The 21,095-nt window shown below is 41.1% G+C and overlaps 1 protein-coding gene across 1 annotated transcript in view; it reads right to left on the reverse strand.

The window, feature by feature from the left end:
- The window catches only part of LOC102938031 (testis development related protein), a 37,268-nt gene extending 26,935 nt beyond the window's left edge, over window positions 1-10,333 (reverse strand). The window contains 3 exon segments of the mRNA XM_037894177.2: window positions 9,627-9,766; window positions 10,152-10,215; window positions 10,218-10,333. Coding sequence (XP_037750105.2) covers window positions 9,627-9,766; window positions 10,152-10,215; window positions 10,218-10,310 — 297 coding nt within the window. The 5' untranslated portion in view covers window positions 10,311-10,333.
- Between the last annotated feature and the right edge of the window lie 10,762 nt (window positions 10,334-21,095).

Genomic DNA, 21,095 nt, shown 5'->3' on the forward strand with positions numbered 1-21,095 from the left:
ATATTCACATTGTCTTAAGTTACATTGTGTTTCCATGTCATTTTTGCCTTACATGTTTTCATCTTTGAATGGGAGGCAGCATTGTTTGCTTGAAGTTAGAAAAGAAGACAGAGTAAGGATACAAGAGCTCAATTCCTGACTCTTCCACTTGCTTACTGTGTGTTCTTATGCAAGACACTCAGCATATCTGTATTTCAGTTTTCTACATCTATCAAATGGAATTAATACTTGTCTACCTTTGTGAAGTGTTCTAGATTTTTGGATGAAAGACAATAGATATGTGAAAGTATTATTAGACCAAGAGTTTAAATAATAATTTTCTGCATTTCCATTCTCCACCTCCACCACTCATGCAATACATCAGTGTGCACATACACAGGACAACACAGCACTGGACAACATAACTACAAACATCTTCCAATCCCCAGACCGTCACATTACTGGTATTGTTTCATTGCTGACAATGAGATTGGTGTTTCATCTTCAAGGATCACTTTACGACCTTACTGTGAGGAAAAACAGCAAAAGACTGTCGGAGGGGAAAAGGTGATCAAGCACAGACGCTCACAAACTCTTTCATATGTGGACCACATTTTAATAGAGTGAGTTTCATGGACCACCATCTCTTTCATTCCAGATTGCATGAACCACCTCCTTTCCCATTCACAATTGTGTACTTTACTGTCATTACACATGCAAGAATATTAACTGTAGTAAGTATTTAACGTATTTTAAACTTTTCAAATGCTGTTTAGCAGATGCAAAGAAGAGAGAGGACCAGCATGTTGTGACCAGAAAATGCTTCATGGACCACAAGTTGAGAACTACTGAATTGGCATATACAATTGCTTTAAGGATATCTCTTCTGCATTTTTCTGCTTGGTTGCTGAGTTCTTTGGCTCACTCTTTCTTAACAAAAGCATCTAGAAGTCTCAAATTCTTTTAAACTATTTGTTTAAATGCCTTTATTTGCGCACTAATTCCATAGGTTTAATACTTTATGTGAAATATTGTGAAAGTTCTACCTGAATGCCAAAATTGGTTGTGATTTCAGTTGACAGACTTTTTCCATCAATATGAGGAGTTTCTTTTTATTAAAAGAGGCAAAGAGTCCTGTGGCACCTTATAGACTAACAGACGTATTGGAGCCACAGGACTCCTTGCCACTTTTACAGTTCCAGACTAACACGGCTACCCCTCTTATCTTTTTATTACATATTTTAATTCTTCCCATTATTTTGTGTACCTCTATACTAAGCCACCTGAACCTTCTCACGTGGAGTTAGGATCAAAAGATCATGTTATTTAGACTTTTCTCATTATAGATGTTTTTTAAAAAGGAACACCATTGAACCATACAAAACTAAAAATATTGCTGGTCAGAAAAAGGAATGTGCATGATGCTGGAAATTCTGACATTTCAAATCAGGATAAAAAGTAAAAATATTAAAATATTTTATGGAATGGAAATTCTGAAACATTTTGATTTTACCAAACAACATTTTCTGAGGGAACGCTGTTCCATCAAAATTTTTTAGCCACGCTCTACCTAAAAGGTGACATCTCACCCACACAGTAAAGTGCATATTTGTTACATGCCTCCTGATCCAGAAAATAAGCCCTCCAATGCTGAGAATGCAGTCACACCATTTGGAAAGAACACAGCATTTGACGCATATATTTATAAGTGCCCAGAGGCATTCTGACAAGACAAACACTCCATCTGAAAACTCAAAAGCTCTCCCCCATCAGTTCTGGCAACATGAGCCAGTTTAGCATCTGAAAAGACATTTTCAAATGCTGAAGCTGAACACACTATTTTGAAGATTTATTATCAAATCCACTGTTTTGTTTGGTATGTTGCTTTTAGTACCAATTTTGATGTTAACATAGGCCTATCTGTACTGTACTTCTATACTAGACCTAATACTGTAGTCCTTTGTCAGGCAAAGCTCCCACTGAACTCTTTGGGAGTTTTATCTAAGTAAGGATGAGAAGATCAGACACTATTTATTTGCTGCAGAATTCATGCACTAGTTTTGTTTAATTAGTCTCCATAAGTGAATCTGTAACTTGAGTGTGCAAATTATTGGCAAAAGGTTTTTACTCCATTACTAACTTCATTTTTTATTTTAAACCATCATCTTCTACCGAATCCTCAATTGATTAAAAGTTTAACTTAGATGGAAAAGCTTAATTCTCTTTCAGAAATTGGGTATTTTAATTTACTTCCTCTAAGTTATTATTTTATATGTATTACAATAGTACCAAGAGGCCCCAAACAATATGCACTGTACAAACATATAGAAAGACATTAATTAGCTGATTTCTTATGGGCAGGATAGAGGAGGTGAATCTTGAGGAGAGAACTGAAGGAGAAGAGGATAGTGGCTTTATGGATCTGTTAATAGAGCATTCCATGCATAAAGGCCAGCGTGGAAGAAGCCACAGAAATATTTGTGAAAAGCTGACAAAGTTGGCATGCCTGGGAGCAGAGCAGAAGTGGCACACTAAATGACATGACGAGAGACAAAAGCAGAGTTATGAGGGGCCTTGAACTTAATGTAATGAAGCAGGGGAAGCCAGCTGTGGCCATTGTGGCCTTGAGGGGTACCCCATCCACACCAGTGGAATGACTGACCCAGATAAGGGGGATGTGGGGCACAGGAGGAAGAGAGTGAGATGCACCGGGACATAATGGAGCTTCTCCATCAGCAAACTCAGATGCTGCAGACTCTTGTAGACATTCAGGTTCAATAATCCTGGGCTCGACTCCCATTGCAGTCTGTGAAGAACTGCAGCACACTACCTCCCTACATGCCACCTCAGCATTCCACATGGCTTCAGCACTCACAGCTTCGCATATACTGATCTGTGAGAACCACAGTTGATGTATGTGTAGCCATAGTGGACATCAGTGTTCCTTCCTCTTTTCATTAATTAAGGTTCAATTTAAATGTGTTTACTTGTAAGTTCTTCAGGTATTTTTGGAGCTGTTTTTTGTAAGTAAATAAAATTCTTGTTTTGAAAGTTATTCATTGTTGTTGGTTTACAACACATGGTATATAAAGCCTGCTTGCAGTGAAAGTAGTGGTCTTGTACACTCACAACCCATAGGATTAATGCCAAACAATGCAGTCAACACACAGCAAGCACCCCAATATTAATAGATCCACTGTCAGTGATATATGCACAGATGTGCATCTAGCATCAAACAGTTCCTAACAGGCCCCCAAACTGTTAAGCCAGGTTGAGCACAGTACACTGCAGCACATTAATGTGGCTTTCTTTTAAAGCTCTCCTTCAAAGTCTCCCTGAGTATAGCTCTGCGCTAAGTTCTTCTAATAGCCCTTGTGTCTGGCTGTTCAAACACAGCCGACAGTCACTCCATCTCTGCCCTCCAACCCTGCAGCAATTTTTCCCCCTTTGCTTCATAGATATTAAGCAAGACACAACAGGCAGCTATAATCAGTGGGATATTTCTCGCACTGAGATCCAATCTGGTGAGTAAACAACACCAGTGTCCTTTCAATCTACCAAAAGCACATTCAATTGTCATTCTGCACCTGCTGAACCAGTAGTTGAATCTTTCCTCAGTCCTGTTGAAATGGACGGTGTACAGCTTCATGAGCCAGAAGAGTGAGGAGTAGGCTGGACCCCGCAGGATCGCTATCGGCATTCGAACATTGCCAGTGGTAATCTGCAGGTTGTGAAAGAAGGTCCCTGCTTGTAGCTTTCTGAACAGGCCTGTGTTGTTAAAGATGTGAGCATCATGCACATTCCCTCACCAGTCAACACTAATGTCAGTGAAACATGCAGTGAGCCACCAACACCTGCACAACTATGAAGAAGTAGCCCATTCTGTTGAGGTACTCCGTGGAAAGGTGCTCTGGGGCCAAAAAAAGGATGTGCATGCTATCAACTGCTCCACCACAGTTCAGGAACCCCATAGATACAAAGCCATCCACTACATCCTGCACATTGCTGAGAATCTCAGTCCTGAGTAGCAGGAGACAATTAATGGCCCTCACGGTGGATTTGCCCACTCCAAAATGACTTTCCATGAACCAGCAGTAATCTGGCATTGGAAGTTTCCCTAGTGTGATCGCTACTCACTTCTCTACCATCAGTGCAGCTCTCAGTTTGGTGTCCCTGCACTGGATAGCTGGGGTGAGCTCAGTACACTGATCCAGGAATGTGGCCTTGAGCATCCGAAAGTTCTGCAGCCACTACTCATCATCCAAAACCTGCACTATGATGAGATCCCACCAGTCAGTGCTCGTTTCTTGGGCCCAGAAGCAGCTGCTCAGTGAACGCCATCAATAACCTTGAAATAATTCTCACCATGTCCCACAGCAAAACAACTGCCAGGAACAACAACAACTGCCATCATGTTCCCTGCGGTTCTTCTTGAAGCTCTGCATATACCAGAGAAGCGTACATCCTGTGCTTGCAATGCTCATGACAATAGTGCAGAGCTGTGCAGGCTACATGCTTCTGCCAGATACAGCAGGCAGCGACAAGTCTTACACAGATTCGTGGGAATTTGAAAATAGGCACAAAAATTATGGGACAGAGATATTATGGAATGAAGAACACTGCATTATAGGAAGTTGACCCGTTGCTCCCAGTCACCCCTGTGTGACTCAGTTCTGTCCCACCATGCATTGCCAAAACTATTCAAAAGACATTGCACTGAATGGTGGCAGGTTGCACACTGGGATACCTGTCCATGGTACACCACACTCTGCATCAACACAGCACTCCTCGTGGGTATGCACAATGCCAACGAAAGGAGCCAAGTATGCCTGTGCACAACCAATGTGCACAAGCACTAACTCTGCCAACATAACTGGTGTCAGCAAAACTTTGTAGTGTAGATATGGCCTCATTGTCAATAGCTGTGATTTTTATGGACTAGAGAGGAGCAATGTAGGCATTAGGGAGGCCATAATTAGGGAGGCCATAGAGCGGGTGGTTACAGTAATCAGGATGGGAGATAAGGGCCTGCAGAAGAGTTTCTGTTGTCTGGGCAGAAAGAAAAAGGCAGAGTTTAGAGATGTTACTGAGTAAGAAGCAACAAGATTTGGACATAGACGAACTGTGCAGTGTAAAGAAAGGAAGAAGTCAAATACAACAGGTGACAGTAAGGACGGTGGTGTTGGCTACTGTGGGAGAAAGCAGGAAGTAGAGGTTTGGGGATAAAGAAAGAGTTATTTTGCAGTGATTTCAAAGAGAAAGAATAATAAGCAGGATTGGACTGAAGTAGACTGATCTACCTCTCTTCTCCTGACCTACAAGTCATCAATGTAAAGATGGTAATAGAAACAATGTGAGCAAATAAGACAATGTAAAAGGAGGAGAGAAAGGGACAGAAAAAGAGCTCTGTGGGACCTTTATGGAGAGTTGGAGAAAGAAGGAGGACTTACTTAAAGAATTGCCGAAGGAGGGATCGGAGAAGTACGAGGAGAACCATGAAAGGACAGTCATGAAAGCCAAGGAAAAATAATGTTTCAAGAAAATGTGTACAACTGACAAAGTCAAAACCAGTAGAGTTCAAGAATGATAAGGATGGAATAGACTACTTCAATTTTGGCCAGGAAGAACTTGTCAAGAGAAGTTTTGCTGAAGTGGAGAAGACTGAAGCTAGAATGGAGGAGACCCAGGATGGAATTGCAAAGACAGGAATGAGGCAACGTTGAAAGCGACATAATTTGAGAAAATGGAAAGTGAAGGGGAGAAGTTAGTTGGATTAACATTTACTGCTTTCACTTTTTAACAAAAATAATTAGATTTAATTATAAACAAAATTGAAATACTAATACTTTAGTCCATTCCTGACTTTTAGTAGAGTACCCCAAATCTCTAAATGAAGAACCAAGAATGAAATTAAAGTAGAAGTATGACTGGCTTACAGTCTAAATCAGAATGTGCCTGTTAGCAGACTCTCTTCTCTGAAGCAAAAAGACAAAGACCTCATTCTCCAAATCAGTCAACTTAGCCAAACTGTTCATGGAGCTTTACTATTTTTTGATCCTTAACATCAAAAACTGATGTCATTGCCCTTATTTGATTTATTTCACTAATATACATCTGAAAGCTTTACTAATTTCTTATCCACTCCTTAAGGGCCTATGCGAGTTTTATTAATTTAAAATGAAAGCTTGTGTCAAAACTGTACCAAAGACTTTTAAACACATTAATTAAAAAGATAACTAAATTTCTGTAGAGCCCAGCTTTGAAATGTTCAGTGAACAGGTCTAAACTGTAATTAACATGAAACATGTCTCTGCATTTCTTTCTATTTGAATATAATAGAAATTAAGATCAAATGAGAACACGTCAAGGAAGAGGAAATCCAGTATTTCATTTTGTCTTTATTTTCTTCCTTTAATTTAAAAATGAAAATTTAGTTCAATTCTCCCTCCCGCCGATAATATGTAATCAACTATCTTACTAAAACAGTCAACAACATCTCATATATTAGAGTTGCATATCATATTGACACATCACTGTCATCTTAAAGTTTCATTTGATTAATATTTTTAAAAGTATAGTATATAACATACATAAGACCTTTAGTCAATGAGCACTTACTCAATATGAATGCCAACGCATTAAGTCCTACAAAAGTACAAAAGAAACATATTTTCAAGTACATACAATTGACTACAACTTGAATCACAATGAGTATCTTACAAAGTAAATTTATACTCATGATGCAAAGTTGAAGAGCTCTTTGAAAACATAGTAGAAAGAGCAAGTTAAGGAGAGTACATTAGATTTTACTAAATACTTGGGCTCTTTAGTTGTATTAAAATCTACTCATGTATTAATTCTTACTTTAACCACCAAAGTACATTTTGTGGGCAAAAGGGTTTATACACATAATTAAAGTCATTTTTGTGATTTAAGGAAGAATTGTCTAGTAAAAAGTACATGAAGTCAAATTTATTGTCTGACTAATCTTTCAGAGTTTGTCTGTCTTTTCACTCTCGGGAAAGTTTTTAAACAGCGTCAACAACCCAACCCACCTTTGTTATGCAGGCACTTCCATCTTCAGTTAGCTCAAGGATGATGATTCTGTTTTAGGAAACTTTTGAAATTGCATTGGAGTGAAAATCTTTTCAACATTTTCATGAAAATGGTGTCAAAATATCCATTTTCTGATCAAAACCTAAGCTTTTTGACTTGGGAAGATAAGGTTAGGTTGGTGTCTGTTAAGGGTATGTCTACACAGCAGCTAGAAGCTATGATTCCCAATTCAAGCACACATACTAGCTCTGCTCAAGATAGCAGGATAAAACTGCAGCATGACTGTGGCAGCATGGAAGATGGCTTAGGCCAGCCGTCTAACTGCACCCACCAGACTCCCTGCATATGTAATCAAGAGGTTAGCAAAGAAAATGTGTGTACGTCCAAGCAAACAGGAGATCATACCTCTTAGCTGCTATAGTATGGCAGTTAGGGCACTAACCAGCAGTGTAGGAGACCCAGATTCAAGACCCTGCTCTGGATGATTCAAAGCAGTTTCAGATCACTCTGAAGCAAGCAGAATAAGAACTCTGAATCCCAATCTCCCACATCCCAAGCTAGTGGCCTAACCACCAGGCTATAGGGTGAGAGCTTGAGCTCCCTCTCCAAAATACTTTTTCAAAACAGATACATATTTGCAAAATGTTTCAGCTTCAACAAAAAGCATATTTTTACAAGATTTCATTTGGTCTAAAATGTTCTGACCAGTTCTATCTACAACAATATAGATGTTATTTCATATTATTTTTTAAAGTAAGAAACTATAATAGTTATAAATGTTTTAACACTAATTATGTAAATTGTATGCAGAAGCCTTTGAAAATCCTATTAGACTTGACTTATAAAAATATAGATATCTGATTTTAATGCATGGGGAAGACAATATATCACAAATTCAAAGTGAGATTGAAATGTTCTTGTCACACAACCTGAAAAAATTGATTCTCTCTTAAGAAAGTAGATTAGCGAAAGAAAATGTACATTTAAGGAAAAGGAATAATGATCACATTAAGGGGATCTATTTTGTCATTATGAAAAGTAAGTCTACGCCAAGAAACAATACTGAGCTCTCTCATTTACTTACAAGCATGCAAACAAATATCTGAATATATGGTCCAGTGGCTGGGCCACAAGACTGATAATGGAAGAGATCTTGGCTCCTAGTTCTTGTTGAACTAACTCTTTGATCAGGGCTAAATATTTATGCTATGTACAGCATGATTAGCCAGGCTGTGCAGTGAGAAGGTAGACATTATTAGGGGATGAGGACTGAATCACTCTCAAGAAGAATTCATAGCAGAAGCAGAAGCAACTCCACAGCGGTATGTTAGAAGCTTGATCCTGTTCCTACAGAAATTAGTGGCAAAATGCATTTATCTCAATGGTGCATGATCAGGCCCTAAACCATATCAACTCCAATCTAATTGGTTGTACAACCTTATTTCCTTATGTTATACATCCTCCTTAAGACACTTACCTAAATAGTGAGTTGTAAAAATAAAGCATCTTTGTTTTGAGTGATGTTCTATCCAGATAGTTCATTACAATTAAAATAGATTCATCCAAAACAGCCTTAGCTATATACTCTGACAATTCATTTTCTCATTCTCATATAATAAAAGGTTTAAACAAAGGAAATCCTTGTTAACTAAACAAATGTTTTACACTACATTGAATATTTTACTACAATCATCAAAGCTGTTTTGATTTCAACAAACAAGCAATTATAGCTTATATTGATTTACAGACTTCTCTATAATTACTGTACTAATATATAACATAGACTGGGTAAAGAATTTCTAACTACACACCCATGGTAAGTCATCAAGAGTTATTGAATGATTAGCTTGGAATACTCCTGTGCTGGCACACCCCATCCAGTAAAATTAAACTTCAATCAAATGCTGTAATTACAAGGCACTTGCAAAAAAGAATTTATCAAAACTAATAATAGTGGTAAGCCATTAGACTCACAATTACTAATGGAATCAGTAACTATTTTAGTTGTTCTGTTTGACATTTGACTAATATCTCTCCCTTACCCAAACAGAACCTTTACTCCAGCTTGTAAATGTATCTTTGTAGTATTTATGCAATCTTTTGTGTGTTGAGGGATATCTAACAGGGAAAAGTCTTCAAACAACATTGCGTCTACTTTAATAATAGCAACAGCTGCCTCTCTTTAAGTATAAAAACACGCCAGCCATAACCTAAATCCCCCCCCCCTTTATATTTAATGGGGATTATGCCTTTGGGGATCATTTGTTTGTTGTGTTCAATGGACTAGTTGCAGTGCCTGTGCTTGGGGGTGGGAAAAAGAAAGTGCCCTGTGTAGTATCAAGTCGTGGGAATGAAGGGCGGCAGGTCCCACCACTGCAAGAGGACCGTTTTTAAGGAGGGAATCCGAGAATCCCAACAAACAGCAGCAATTTATACCCCCTCTACAAATGCCCCGTCGTTCCCGAGTCACGCCAAGCCTCACCACCCAGTGAGTACAGACAAGTGAGCGGGGGCAGTGGGTCCCACAGAGCGCACGGGGGTGCCGCGATGCTGGGCACTCTTGTTATCAACCGAGTCCCCGCTCCGGTTACCTGCGCGGCGGCGGCGCTGGCTGCTGGCTGCGGGTCTCGGAGCCGGGTCTCTTCCTCCTCGGGAGAATCATCCAGGAGAACTTTGCTGCTCTTGTTGAGTTTCCACATGATGGGGCGTGGGGGTCCCGCCTCACTCAGCCCTGGGACGGGGGGGAAGGGAGTGACTCCGCGGCCCCGGACGCGCCTGCGAGCGCACTCGGGCACTCGCGGGCGGGCAGAGCTTCCCCTCCCTCCGGCCCTATACCAGCCCCAGCCCCAGCCCCCTCCCCTCTCCTGCCGCATCCCCGCCCCGCCGGCCCAGGCGGCCCCCTCCACCCGGACCAGTGCCCGGCTCCGTCCCAGGGGGCTGCGCCTTCTCGGGCCCCTCCCGCCGGCCGCTCTGTCCCCTAGTCCCAGCGGCCGCGAGGAGCTCGGCGGGGAAGGTCCCGCCCCCGGCCGGCTGAGCGGTCCGAGCGTGGGGCTGACAGGCCCGGAAGGCGGTGGCCGGGGGAGGGAAATGCCGCCGTCTCTCTGGCCCCTTCTCACCTGTGACCTTCCCCCACCAAAGCCGCGGCCCGGAGCCGCCGAGCGGCCGCTGCCATGTTTGCGAGTGGCGGCGGCGGCGACGAGCGGAGGGAGGGCGGGGGGAGCACGGGCTTTCCGGTCACCACGGCAACCAGCGCGGCTCCGTCCGGCCTCCCACATCCCGCCGGGGCCTAGCGGGGGAGAGGGGCGGCCCTCTGCGTGCCCGCCGCCGAGCGCTCGCTGGCCCAGAGCATCCACACAGACAGCGCCCCCCTTCTCAGTGCCCCACGCACAGAGAGCCTCCCGTCCCTTCACACTATCCCGTGCAGAGAGTGCCGCACACAGACAGCACCCCATCCTTCACCGCACCCCCACACAGAGCACCCCACTCCTTCACAGCACCCTCAGAGCGCCCCCAAACAGAGAGCACCCCAGCCCTTAACGGTACCTCACTCTTTCCCAGCACCCCTACAGATAGAGCCCTGGACAGACAGCATCTCACCCCTTCACATCCCCTCAGACCACCCCACCACACAGACAGTACCTCTCCCCTTCATAGCATCCCACACTGAGCATGCCACACAGAGCACCCCACCCCGTCACAGCACCCACACGCAGACAACACCCCGGCCACCCTTTCACAGCACCCCCAGACCAACCCCACACAGGCAGCACCTCACCCCTTTACAGCACCCTTGCAGAGGGGACCCCACCCCGTCAAAGCACCCGTAGACCAGCCTCAACACAGAAAACACCTGGTACAGACAGCATAGTATTAGGGGAAACCATTTCACTAGGAGAGTGGTGAAGCACTGCAATGGGTTACCTAGAGTGGTGGTGGAATCTCCATCCTTGGAGGTTTTTAAGGCCCGGCTTGACAAAGTCCTGGCTGGGATGATTTAGTTGGTGTTGGTCCTGCTTTGAGCAGGGGGTTGGACAAGATGACCCCCTGAGGTCTTTTCCAACCCTAATCTTCTATGATTCTATGATCTCATCCCTTTACAGCACCCCCATGCATATAGCACCCTGCACAGAGAGCACACTACCTCTTCACATCACCTCAAACACAGACAGCATCCCACATAGACCGCCCACACACAGGCAGCAGCACGCCACCCCTTCACAGCACCTCCACACAGAGCACTACACATAGTGAGCAGGCTACTCAGCACCCCTCACACCACCCACACAGAGAGCAACCCCACCCACCAATCCATCCCTTCACAACACCCACACAGAGCACCCCCCACAAAGAGCAACTGCACATTACTCGCCACACAGACAAGACCTCTGGGCTACCCTGCACACAGAGAGCACTTCACCCTTTCATAGCACCCTACAACACACCCCAACTTCTCACAGCACTCCACACACAAAGCAATCTACACAGAGAGAATTTCTCACAACGGCCTCCACACATACACAGCACCCCATCCATCACTACCTCCCAAACACAGAGATGGCACCGCTTACAAACCATTCACAGAGACAGCACCCAGCACAGTTCCCCACATGTAGCATGCTACACAGTCAGTTCCCCTTGCCTCCTTTGTAAAGTGCTTTGAGATCTATTGATGAAAAGTACTATATGAAATATCAGTATCATTTTATTATTATATTAGTATGCCACTGCACACAAATACTTTCCCATAGACAGTACCTCACATGCAGACAGTATCCCCCACAGCATTCCATACATACACGTACAGCAACCCACACAGTCACTACTCTACCCCCCTACCTTACCTGTACACTGTCACTTCCCACTGATCACCCACCACCCATATACACCCACACAGACAACCCCGAGAACAAGTTTCCACAGTACTCTACACCATTGGTTCTCAAACTAGGGCCGCCCCTGGTTCAGGGAAAGCCCCTGGCGGGCTGGGCCGGTTTGTTTACCTGCTGCGTCTGCAGGTTTGGCTGATCGCGGCTCCCACTGGCCGCGGTTCACCACTCCAGGCCAATGGGGGCTGCGGGAAGTGGTGCGGGCCGAGGGATGTGCTGGCCGCCCTTCCTGCAGCCCCCATTGGCCTGGACCAGCAAACCACGGCCAGTGGGAGCCGCGATCGGCCAAACCTGCGGAAGTGGCAGGTAAACAAACCAGCCCAGCCCACCAGGGGCTTTCCCTGAACAAGCGGCGGCCCTAGTTTGAAAACCACTGCTCTACACACAATCACCTCTCACTCGTTGCACACACACAGCATCCCTAACAGTGCCCTCCCCGCTCCACATAGTCACCAATCACCCCACAAACATCACCTTCTACACAAAGTAGCCTCCTTACTCATGCAGGGACTGCACTCCACCCACTGTCCCCACACATGCAATTACCTCCCACTCATCCCACCAGTTCTTCAACCATCCATAAAGATTTCCAAGACAGAAAATACTCAAATTTCTAATTAGCTGAGCAAAGTGAGATCTTACACTCAACTCAATGGCATTTCTCTGTATGTTCAACCTGGAAATACCAGATTTGATATGTTTAATATTTTGTAGATAAAAAATAAGCAGACAAATATCTTTAACTTTTTTCCCCGACAGCATGAGCTAAAGTTTAATGGAAAAGTTTAGTGACAGAAACAGAAGTTTGCCATTGAGCAAAAGAGCAGTGAGTTTTCCTTCAACAGTAATAACATTTAACAGTAAATACAATTTTTCCTTTAGATATTCATTCAAATTTCACCCAAAATATCTACTTAACATTTCAAATCAAAATTAAATTTAAAGATCTGAGTAATTATAAAATTTACAAATGTTAACTAAACCTTGGGACAAGTATGTGGGAGAATCTAGGTGACTCATCAGTCTTCCCTGAATTCTGGGAAGGTGGGATCATTATTATTATTTATTCTAATACTTATTTTACATATAGGGAAACTGAGACACTAAAAGATTAAATCCTCTGTGTACTAACAGCCACAGCCTTTTGCAGCAGACCTCTCTAGGAGAGAACATCTCTATCTACGCCTGTTCAGCAAGGCTGAGAGGATGGTGTAGGTTCCAGAAACTCTTTACCCTCCAGTACGTCTCCTTGAAAGTTACAGGGTTCTCTTTTCTCCAGGCACATCTGCATGAAATAAGGTTTGGACCCACTGCTTTCTCCAACAGATGATCCCTGTGGATACAAAGTCCCTTCATGTAAATTAATATTCACCTTTCAAAGGTTGAACAATCAAGCTTAGATACCATAACTAACAAACTAGTCTGCATGTCTGTCCCAGCCAGTTTCTGTATTGTCTTTTTCAAATAGATTGGTATTTTCTTCAATAGAAATTCCCATACAGGCACTCATTTTCCATTGTCATGAATTACGAATTAGGGATAGATGTTTAGAGATCTGTCACAGTGCTCTTGGAAGCTGACTGATACCATCTGAGACTGTATGAATTGCTTATCCTTACATGCAATCACACATACCCAGCACATTTACTCACAATGGAGAGTGACAATGTTGCACTCCCTATTGTGCACCATACAAGGGCTTGCAGCATCAAGGCCTAGGTGAGTATATCTGTAGCCTACTTGCTCTACTCTTCTGAACCAATTATAAGTACATATAAAAGTGTTTTGCTTAGGGCCCTTTGGGCTGCAATGTACTCCTACCTGCCTATCAGGAAAAGTGGGCATATTTAAGATGGAATGCTGAGTCCCCAAGGCCTGTTACTCAACATGCTGTACATACAAAAGGGGAGTTAGTTTACCTCAATGCCCGTGGATTCTGATCCCACACTGAATCAAAGGTTGCAAATTCAATATAGCTGTATCACATTTTGTGTCATAAAATAGTGTCTGAATAACATGAACTGAAACCTTAGATGTATCATCATTCTAACCATAGCGCTGATCTGTTCTGACTGAAGGTAGGGTTTCTGATTTTTCTAGTTAACTATAATGTATAATTTAAGCACGCGCACACATGCATGCACTTCCCTTAAACCTGCAGTCATAGAATCTGCAGCAATACTGTTTTAGGCCCCAACCTGGAAAATGCACCTGAGGAGTTCCATTGAGTTCAATGGCATTCATATGTGTTAAGTTTAAAATGCGTAAGTGTTTGTGGAACTGGGGCCTTACATGTTATAATAGGTTTTCCATCCAAGTCTGCTTTATTTTCTTTTTTATCCCCATCTCCCATAGAACTAAATCTATTAACAGTGTATGGTAAAATTCCTTTCCAAACCCTCCATTAATATTATCTGAAACTTGAGAGGGCTGAAAGACAAAGCACATTTTCAATTATTAAAGACAGATCAGATTTAGCATGAAAGTTCCCTTTAAAAGAGCAGGCTGGTTTGTAACTGGTTTCTTAGCCTCTTACTCCTCATTCATATCTAAAACTCAAAGGTTAATCAAGTGCAAGAGACAATCTCTAACATTTCCAATTTACATTTAATTATATTATCTCATATTAAAATAGTAGATAATGATTCTTAAGTTATTTAATTTAGTTTTCATTTGATCATATTAGTTGCTATATAAATAAATAGTTATGAATACATGATCCTACAGTTTTAACTTTGTCTTTCTTCACCCTTTCCCCTCACTGTTGTTTGTTACCCTAACTTGAAACATCATGTCTAAGATTAGGTCCCAACCCTGAAAATACTTATGCATGTGCTTAATTTTGCTCTCATGAGTGGACCCACTGGACTACTCACATGACTAAAATTAATCACATGTGTATGTTTTCAGAATTAGGGCCTGGGTCTGGTCTACATTACTCGCTGGATTGGTCCAGCAGGGATTGATTTATCACATCTAATCTAGATGTGATAAATTGACCACCGAGCCCTCTCCCATCAACTACAGTACTCCACCAAGGCGACAGTCTCAGGTGGAGTCAACGGGAGAGTGTCAACTGTCGATTTACCGCAGTGAAGACACCGCAGTCAGTAGAACTAATCTAAGTATGTCGACTTCAGCTATGTTATTTACATAGGAAGTTGCATAACTTAGATCAATCCCCTTCTCCCCCCCCCCCCACCCCCAGTGTAGACCAGGCCTTAGACTGCAAACTCTTCAGGGGCAGGGACCTTGAGTTAAATCCTGGTCTCATTGAAGTTAATGGAAAGATTCATATTGACTTCAGTGGAGTCAGGATTTCACCCCTTGTTTTCTGTTTGTTCTGAGATGCCTAGCACACTCTTGGGCAGTATCAATATTTCATATTGATATTTCATGATCCTGTTTCTTTAAACAATTCAGTTTGTTTACAGACTTCCGAAGTTTAGAAACCTTTGGGTTTTTCATCCTCTTTTAAAAGCTAATTATATAAAAATATCAACATTTTTCTGCTGTCCTCCAGATTAGAAAGTGCACCCCATGAACTCGGCTTGCCTGGTATGAAGGGGAGGCCAGACTCCTAAGGGATACACTCAGTTACAGTGTTTTCTCTTTTATCCTGCTACAAGATGGTCTAAAAACTGATTCAGTGGTGGTTATCAGCAGGATGATAGGAAGTGTGAGAAACTGGGACATTTTGTGGGGGGGAGGGGATGGGAAGGTGTAGTTGCCTATATAAGACAAAGCCCCTAATATCAGGATGGTCCTGATAATATCGGGACATCTGGTCACCCTAGCAGTGTGACTTATTTCCTAGAATGCATTGGCTTTATAATGTAGGAAGATTGTGTCTGGAGAAATCCGACCAAGACATAATCAATTATGCCTCAAATATTAACTCAAGAAAAAAATATTAAAAATATACCCCTTCCATAGTGAGTGTCCCCTACCAATAATATATAAAAATCCAACTTCTCAAATCATTTCCATACCTCAGAAAAGGAGAAGCTCTTATCTAATTATTAAAGCAAATCATCCACCCCGCCCCCAACATCAGTGAAGTCTTTCTGGAAGTAAAAACCTAGGTCCACAACTGATGAGAAGAGAAGTGGCAATAGCGACTATAAATAGGCTTGGAAAGATTAGATTTTTTATCAGTAAATGTTAGTAAAAATCAATTTCACCATACACACTCAAACTAATTCAAAAATATTTTCATCTACAAATAATCAAAATTTACAGATAGGCAAAGTCAGAAAATTGTTGTTTGAAAAATTCTTAGTTTGATTTAAGGCTATGTACTTTGTATATTTTGACATTTGATGTTGACAGTTCGTGTGTTAATGTTTATAAAGTTTTAACTTTTTGAATCTCAACATCTATTGTCATTAAATAATTATTTTCTGACACCCCATACTTTCTCACAACTGAAAATTTAAATCAGTAAAATTCAGAAAAAATGCTTAAAATTCATATTTGTGCACAACTGTGAAAATGTAAATCAATAAAAATCTAAAAAAGTTTAAAGATAAATATCAATATCAGTTGAAATTATAAAAAAATCAAATTTTGTCAAGCCTTGCTATAAAATACTAAATGATCTGATCCACCCACATTAGTAATGTGTCTCCAACTAGGGCAAAGCTTTTGTCACAGGTGAAAATAAAGTAGTAAGTGCAACCATTAGAAAAAGGAAATACTTCTTAACTTTAACTTCCTAAAACAATAACAAATCAGTGTCAATAGCCTATTGTATTGAATAGTCTGTGTCTCAGGTCCAGCAAGGGATATGATGTTAAAAAAAATATCATTTACTGTTGCAACATTAAATGGCTAAGCATGATTCAGGGTTTCATGCCAAGTTATTGCTGGCTTATGTCCATTGTAACAACCACCAGTTAAAATCTCTTTAACCCATTATTAAACTCACAGAAAAATAAACAAAATGTTTAAAGCATTTCAAGACTAAGAATTAAGGAAAGCTTTCATTTTAACAATTTTCCTTATTCCCTTTAGATGTGCAACGTCTCCATATGGAAAAACTTCTGTTTGACAGTCTCTTTAGACAGCATTAGAGATTGTATTAAAGTTCTTTTTGGAAGAAGAGAGACAACGTTCATTTATATGGTCTTGAGCTATTATTATTTTTGAAATTCAATCCTGTTTTCTTTAAGAAAAGATATGCCAAATGGAACAAAAAAAGAATAACAAACACGGAAAATGAAGCTTCTGTCTCTGGTCCTTACTTTTACTTGCATACTAGCTGCTGGGAAAGTGAAGACAGAGTACAGGGTCGTTTATGCCACAATGAGAACTGACATACTTTTTACCAGCATCAAGCTCTGTAAGGCATTGCTTTGACCTTGGCTTTTTCAACACAGGATCTCAGCAGTGTTGCAAAAGGTGAAGTTGTTTTGGCTGACTAATCCAGATTCTTATTAGATAGAAGGCAAAATGAGAAGGATAAGAAAGAAGACAATTAGGGTAGAGGAAGGAAAATGCCAAACTAGGAATGACAGTCAGAAGCAATGGCTTACATCCCAGGTGTTTTTCAGGATTTAGCTGAAGCCGGTAGAGGTGGTGACATCCCCCATTTTTCTCTCTAATTAGTGTGGTCAAGACCTCTGTCTGAATCGGGACAACAAAGGCCCAGTGGTGTTATGGTAAATCGCAGGATGCCAAGAGATTTCTGGGAGGAGGAGAGCAGGGGGAGTTGCAGCCATTATGGCAAAACTCTTTCCTTCCAATCCATTCATCCCATTGTTCTCTTTCAGGGACCCCCAAATAAGCAATGTCCAAAAAGAAGTGTCAACTTCATCTGATTAAACTTAACCACGCAAAACACATTTTGGTGATTTCAGCTATAAACATTTCCTCACCTTTTTTAGAATATTTCAACTTGTCATATCAACTCATGAGTCTGTCAGGAGCTTTAAAGACCCCTTATCACCATTCTTTTAACTTAATCTAGTTCGTACCAGTCTTTCTGTCTCCAACTTCTTCTTACCCTTCTACACAATTTAGTATAATGAGCTGAGTTGGACTTTTGTTGCCTTGGGCAACATAGAATACAGGCCTCTGCACAATAAACTGCTATAATAAATGAAAATTTCTTCCCAACCTCATGGCAGTAATCACAGAAATCATCAAAATGTAGGCCTGAAAGGGACTTTGACAGGTCATCTAGTCCAGTCTCCTGCAGGGGACTGGACATTTTCCCATGACGTCCACCTCATGGGAAAATCTAGGATCATGGGTGATAAGCAGGACAATAACAGGTTTTGGATGGCAACAGAACACAAGTTATGTAAGTCTCCCAAACTTTGAACTCATACTAATAAAAACTTTATATTACATCACACCATCATGTTCTGTTTGTCATATTTGTTTCAGAGAAGCTAATTTAGAAATGGTTTAGAGAGTTTTACAATTTTCTATTTGTAACTCTTTTCTTGTAAATCCAGGTTTGTACCAGTATAGTAAAACCACCGCCCACAACTGAAACAGGCTATACTGGTAAAAAGGCAGCTGTGTCTACACTAAGGACATCAGCATAGCTATGTTAGTCAGGGATCACACCTGTTCACACCCCTGACTGACACAGGTATGCCTGCAGGAGTCTTGCACAGACATGATATTAAAATGGCTCTTCAAATAGTTCCAATTCTAAAAAATTAGCTTATTAGAAAAATATTTTTGCTTTTCCCCTAAAAAACTACATTGGCTTAAAGCAAGGTTGAGCAAGGTTTACTCCTGAAGCAGAAACAGTTTTTCTATACATAAAAATGTTATGACTTAAAATCTTGTATCTCACTGCCTTGTCTCACTACAAACAAGCACTTTATTCCTTAAAAAGAGGAGATTCCCAGCTTCCCACTGGGGCTTTGTTACTTGCTTCTCATACTGGAAGGTCTTAAAATAGGGCTGTCAAGCGATTTAAAAAAATTAATCATGCGATTAGTCACACTGTTAATAATAGAATACCATTTATTTAAATATATTTGGATGTTTTCTACATTTTCAAATATATTGATTTCAATTAGAACACAGAATATAAAGTGTACAGTGCTCATTTTATATTTATTTTTTATTACAACCTAATAGAAGTACTGTAGTGCCATCTCTTTATCATGAAAGTTGAACTTATGAATGTAGAATTATGTACAAAAATAACTGCATTCAAAAATAAAACAATGTAAAACTTTAGACCCTACAAGTCCACTCAGTCCTACTTCAGCCAATCACTCAGGCAAACAAGTTGGTTTCAATTTGCAGGAAATAATGCTGCCCAAGTCTTGTTTACAATATCACCTGAAAGTGAGAACAGGCTTTCACATGGCACTGTTGTTGCCGGCATCGCAAGATATTTACATGCTAGATGCACTAAAGATTCATATGTCCTTTCATGCTTCAGCCACCGTTCCAGAAGATGTGTCCATGCTGATGACCGGTTCTGCTTGATAACGATCCAAAGCAGAGCGGACAGATGCATGTTCATTTTCATAATCTGAGTCAGATGCCACCAACAGAAGGTTGATTTGCTTTTTTGGTGATTCGGGTGCTGTAGTTTCTGCATTGGAATGTTGCTCTTTTAAGACATCTGACAGCATTCTCCACACCTCATCGCTCTCAGATTTTGGAAGGTGCTTCAGATTCTTAAACCTTGGGACAAGTGCTGTATCTATCCTTAGAAATCTCACATGGGTACTTTCTTTGCATTTTGTCAAATCTGCTGTGAAAGTGTTCTTAAAACGAACATGTGCTGAGTCATCATCCGAGACTGCTATAACATGAAATACATGTTTCAGAGTAGCAGCCGTGTTAGTCTGTATTCGCAAAAAGAAAAGGAGTACTTGTGGCACCTTAGAGACTAACAAATTTATTTGAGCATAAGATTTCGTGAGCTCACGAAAGCTTATGCTCAAATAAATTTGTTAGTCTCTAAGGTGCCACAAGTACTCCTTTTCTTTTTATGAAATACACTGCAGAATGTGGGTAAAACAGAATAGGAGACATACATTTTCCCACAAGGAGTTCAGTCACAAATTTAATTAACACATTTTTTTAATGAGCGTCACTCAGGGGTGTAAAAAATCCTAATCCCCAGTGTAGACCGCACTATGTTAACGGAAAGGCTTCTCTCATATACATAGCTACCGTCTCTCGGGCAGGTGGAGTTCCTACTGAGAGGAGAAGCCCTCCCATTGGCATAGGTAGCATCTTCACTGAAGAGCTGCAGCTGCACTGGTGCAACTCTGCCACTCCAGCATTTTAAGTGTAGACCTCCCTTTAGATAAATAAAAAGTCACTACCAATTGCATTGAGAAATGAGATTTCTACGGAGAATGGGAAAAACATTATGCCATACCATCTAGATGGAGAAATTACGGAAAAGTTTTAGTTTATGTAATTTTCATCTGACATTGACTGGGCTGAACTGAGGAAAATAGAGAATGAGCTGGATCAATCGGGAGACAAGAGATAGAGTACAGAGTTAAGGCCCATAATATGTGCCCGTATCAGTACTTATAAATACTGTACAGTAAGTGACACGGAAGTCCAGGAAGGTGATCACAGACTGCAGTAGTGCTGCAGCCTTTGATAAGGGCAGAGTCCTGAGTCAGTGGGAGGGAGAGGGAAGAGAATTATATATATGTCTACAAAATTCTTTGCATTGTTATGATTATAAACTAATTTTCTAGTAAGTATGTATAGGATAGCAGTGGTATGCCCCTATATTTTCCTAAAGAATGTAGCACGCATGTTCACTTTTTTCTCATTTCTTCTAGTGATTCACTGGAATATGACTGTCTCAATCAGAATGTCTTTTTATTGTAAATGACAGACTTTTTAAAGTCCCACTCTTAGAGAGACAGGTTGAAATCCTGGCCCCATTGGAGTCAATGACAAAACTTTCATTGCTTCATTAGGGTCAGAATTTCACCCCAAAAATATCTTTATTCAGACAGGAGAGAAAACTCTTCATGTAGACAAAATCTCGAGGTCCATCCATTTAACTCACTCAGATGCTTGAGGAGGTTTACTACTGGGGTTGGTAGGAAGAATGCTTTTACATAGATGGATTGGGAGAGAAGTTTTTAATATGAGGCTTCCTTATTCTATGCAGTTTGTTGTAATTTTTTTTTTGTTATATCCAGTTTAAAAAAACAATGC

This window comes from Chelonia mydas, chromosome 3 (assembly GCF_015237465.2).
Source record: "Chelonia mydas isolate rCheMyd1 chromosome 3, rCheMyd1.pri.v2, whole genome shotgun sequence".
NCBI lineage: Eukaryota > Metazoa > Chordata > Testudines > Cheloniidae > Chelonia > Chelonia mydas.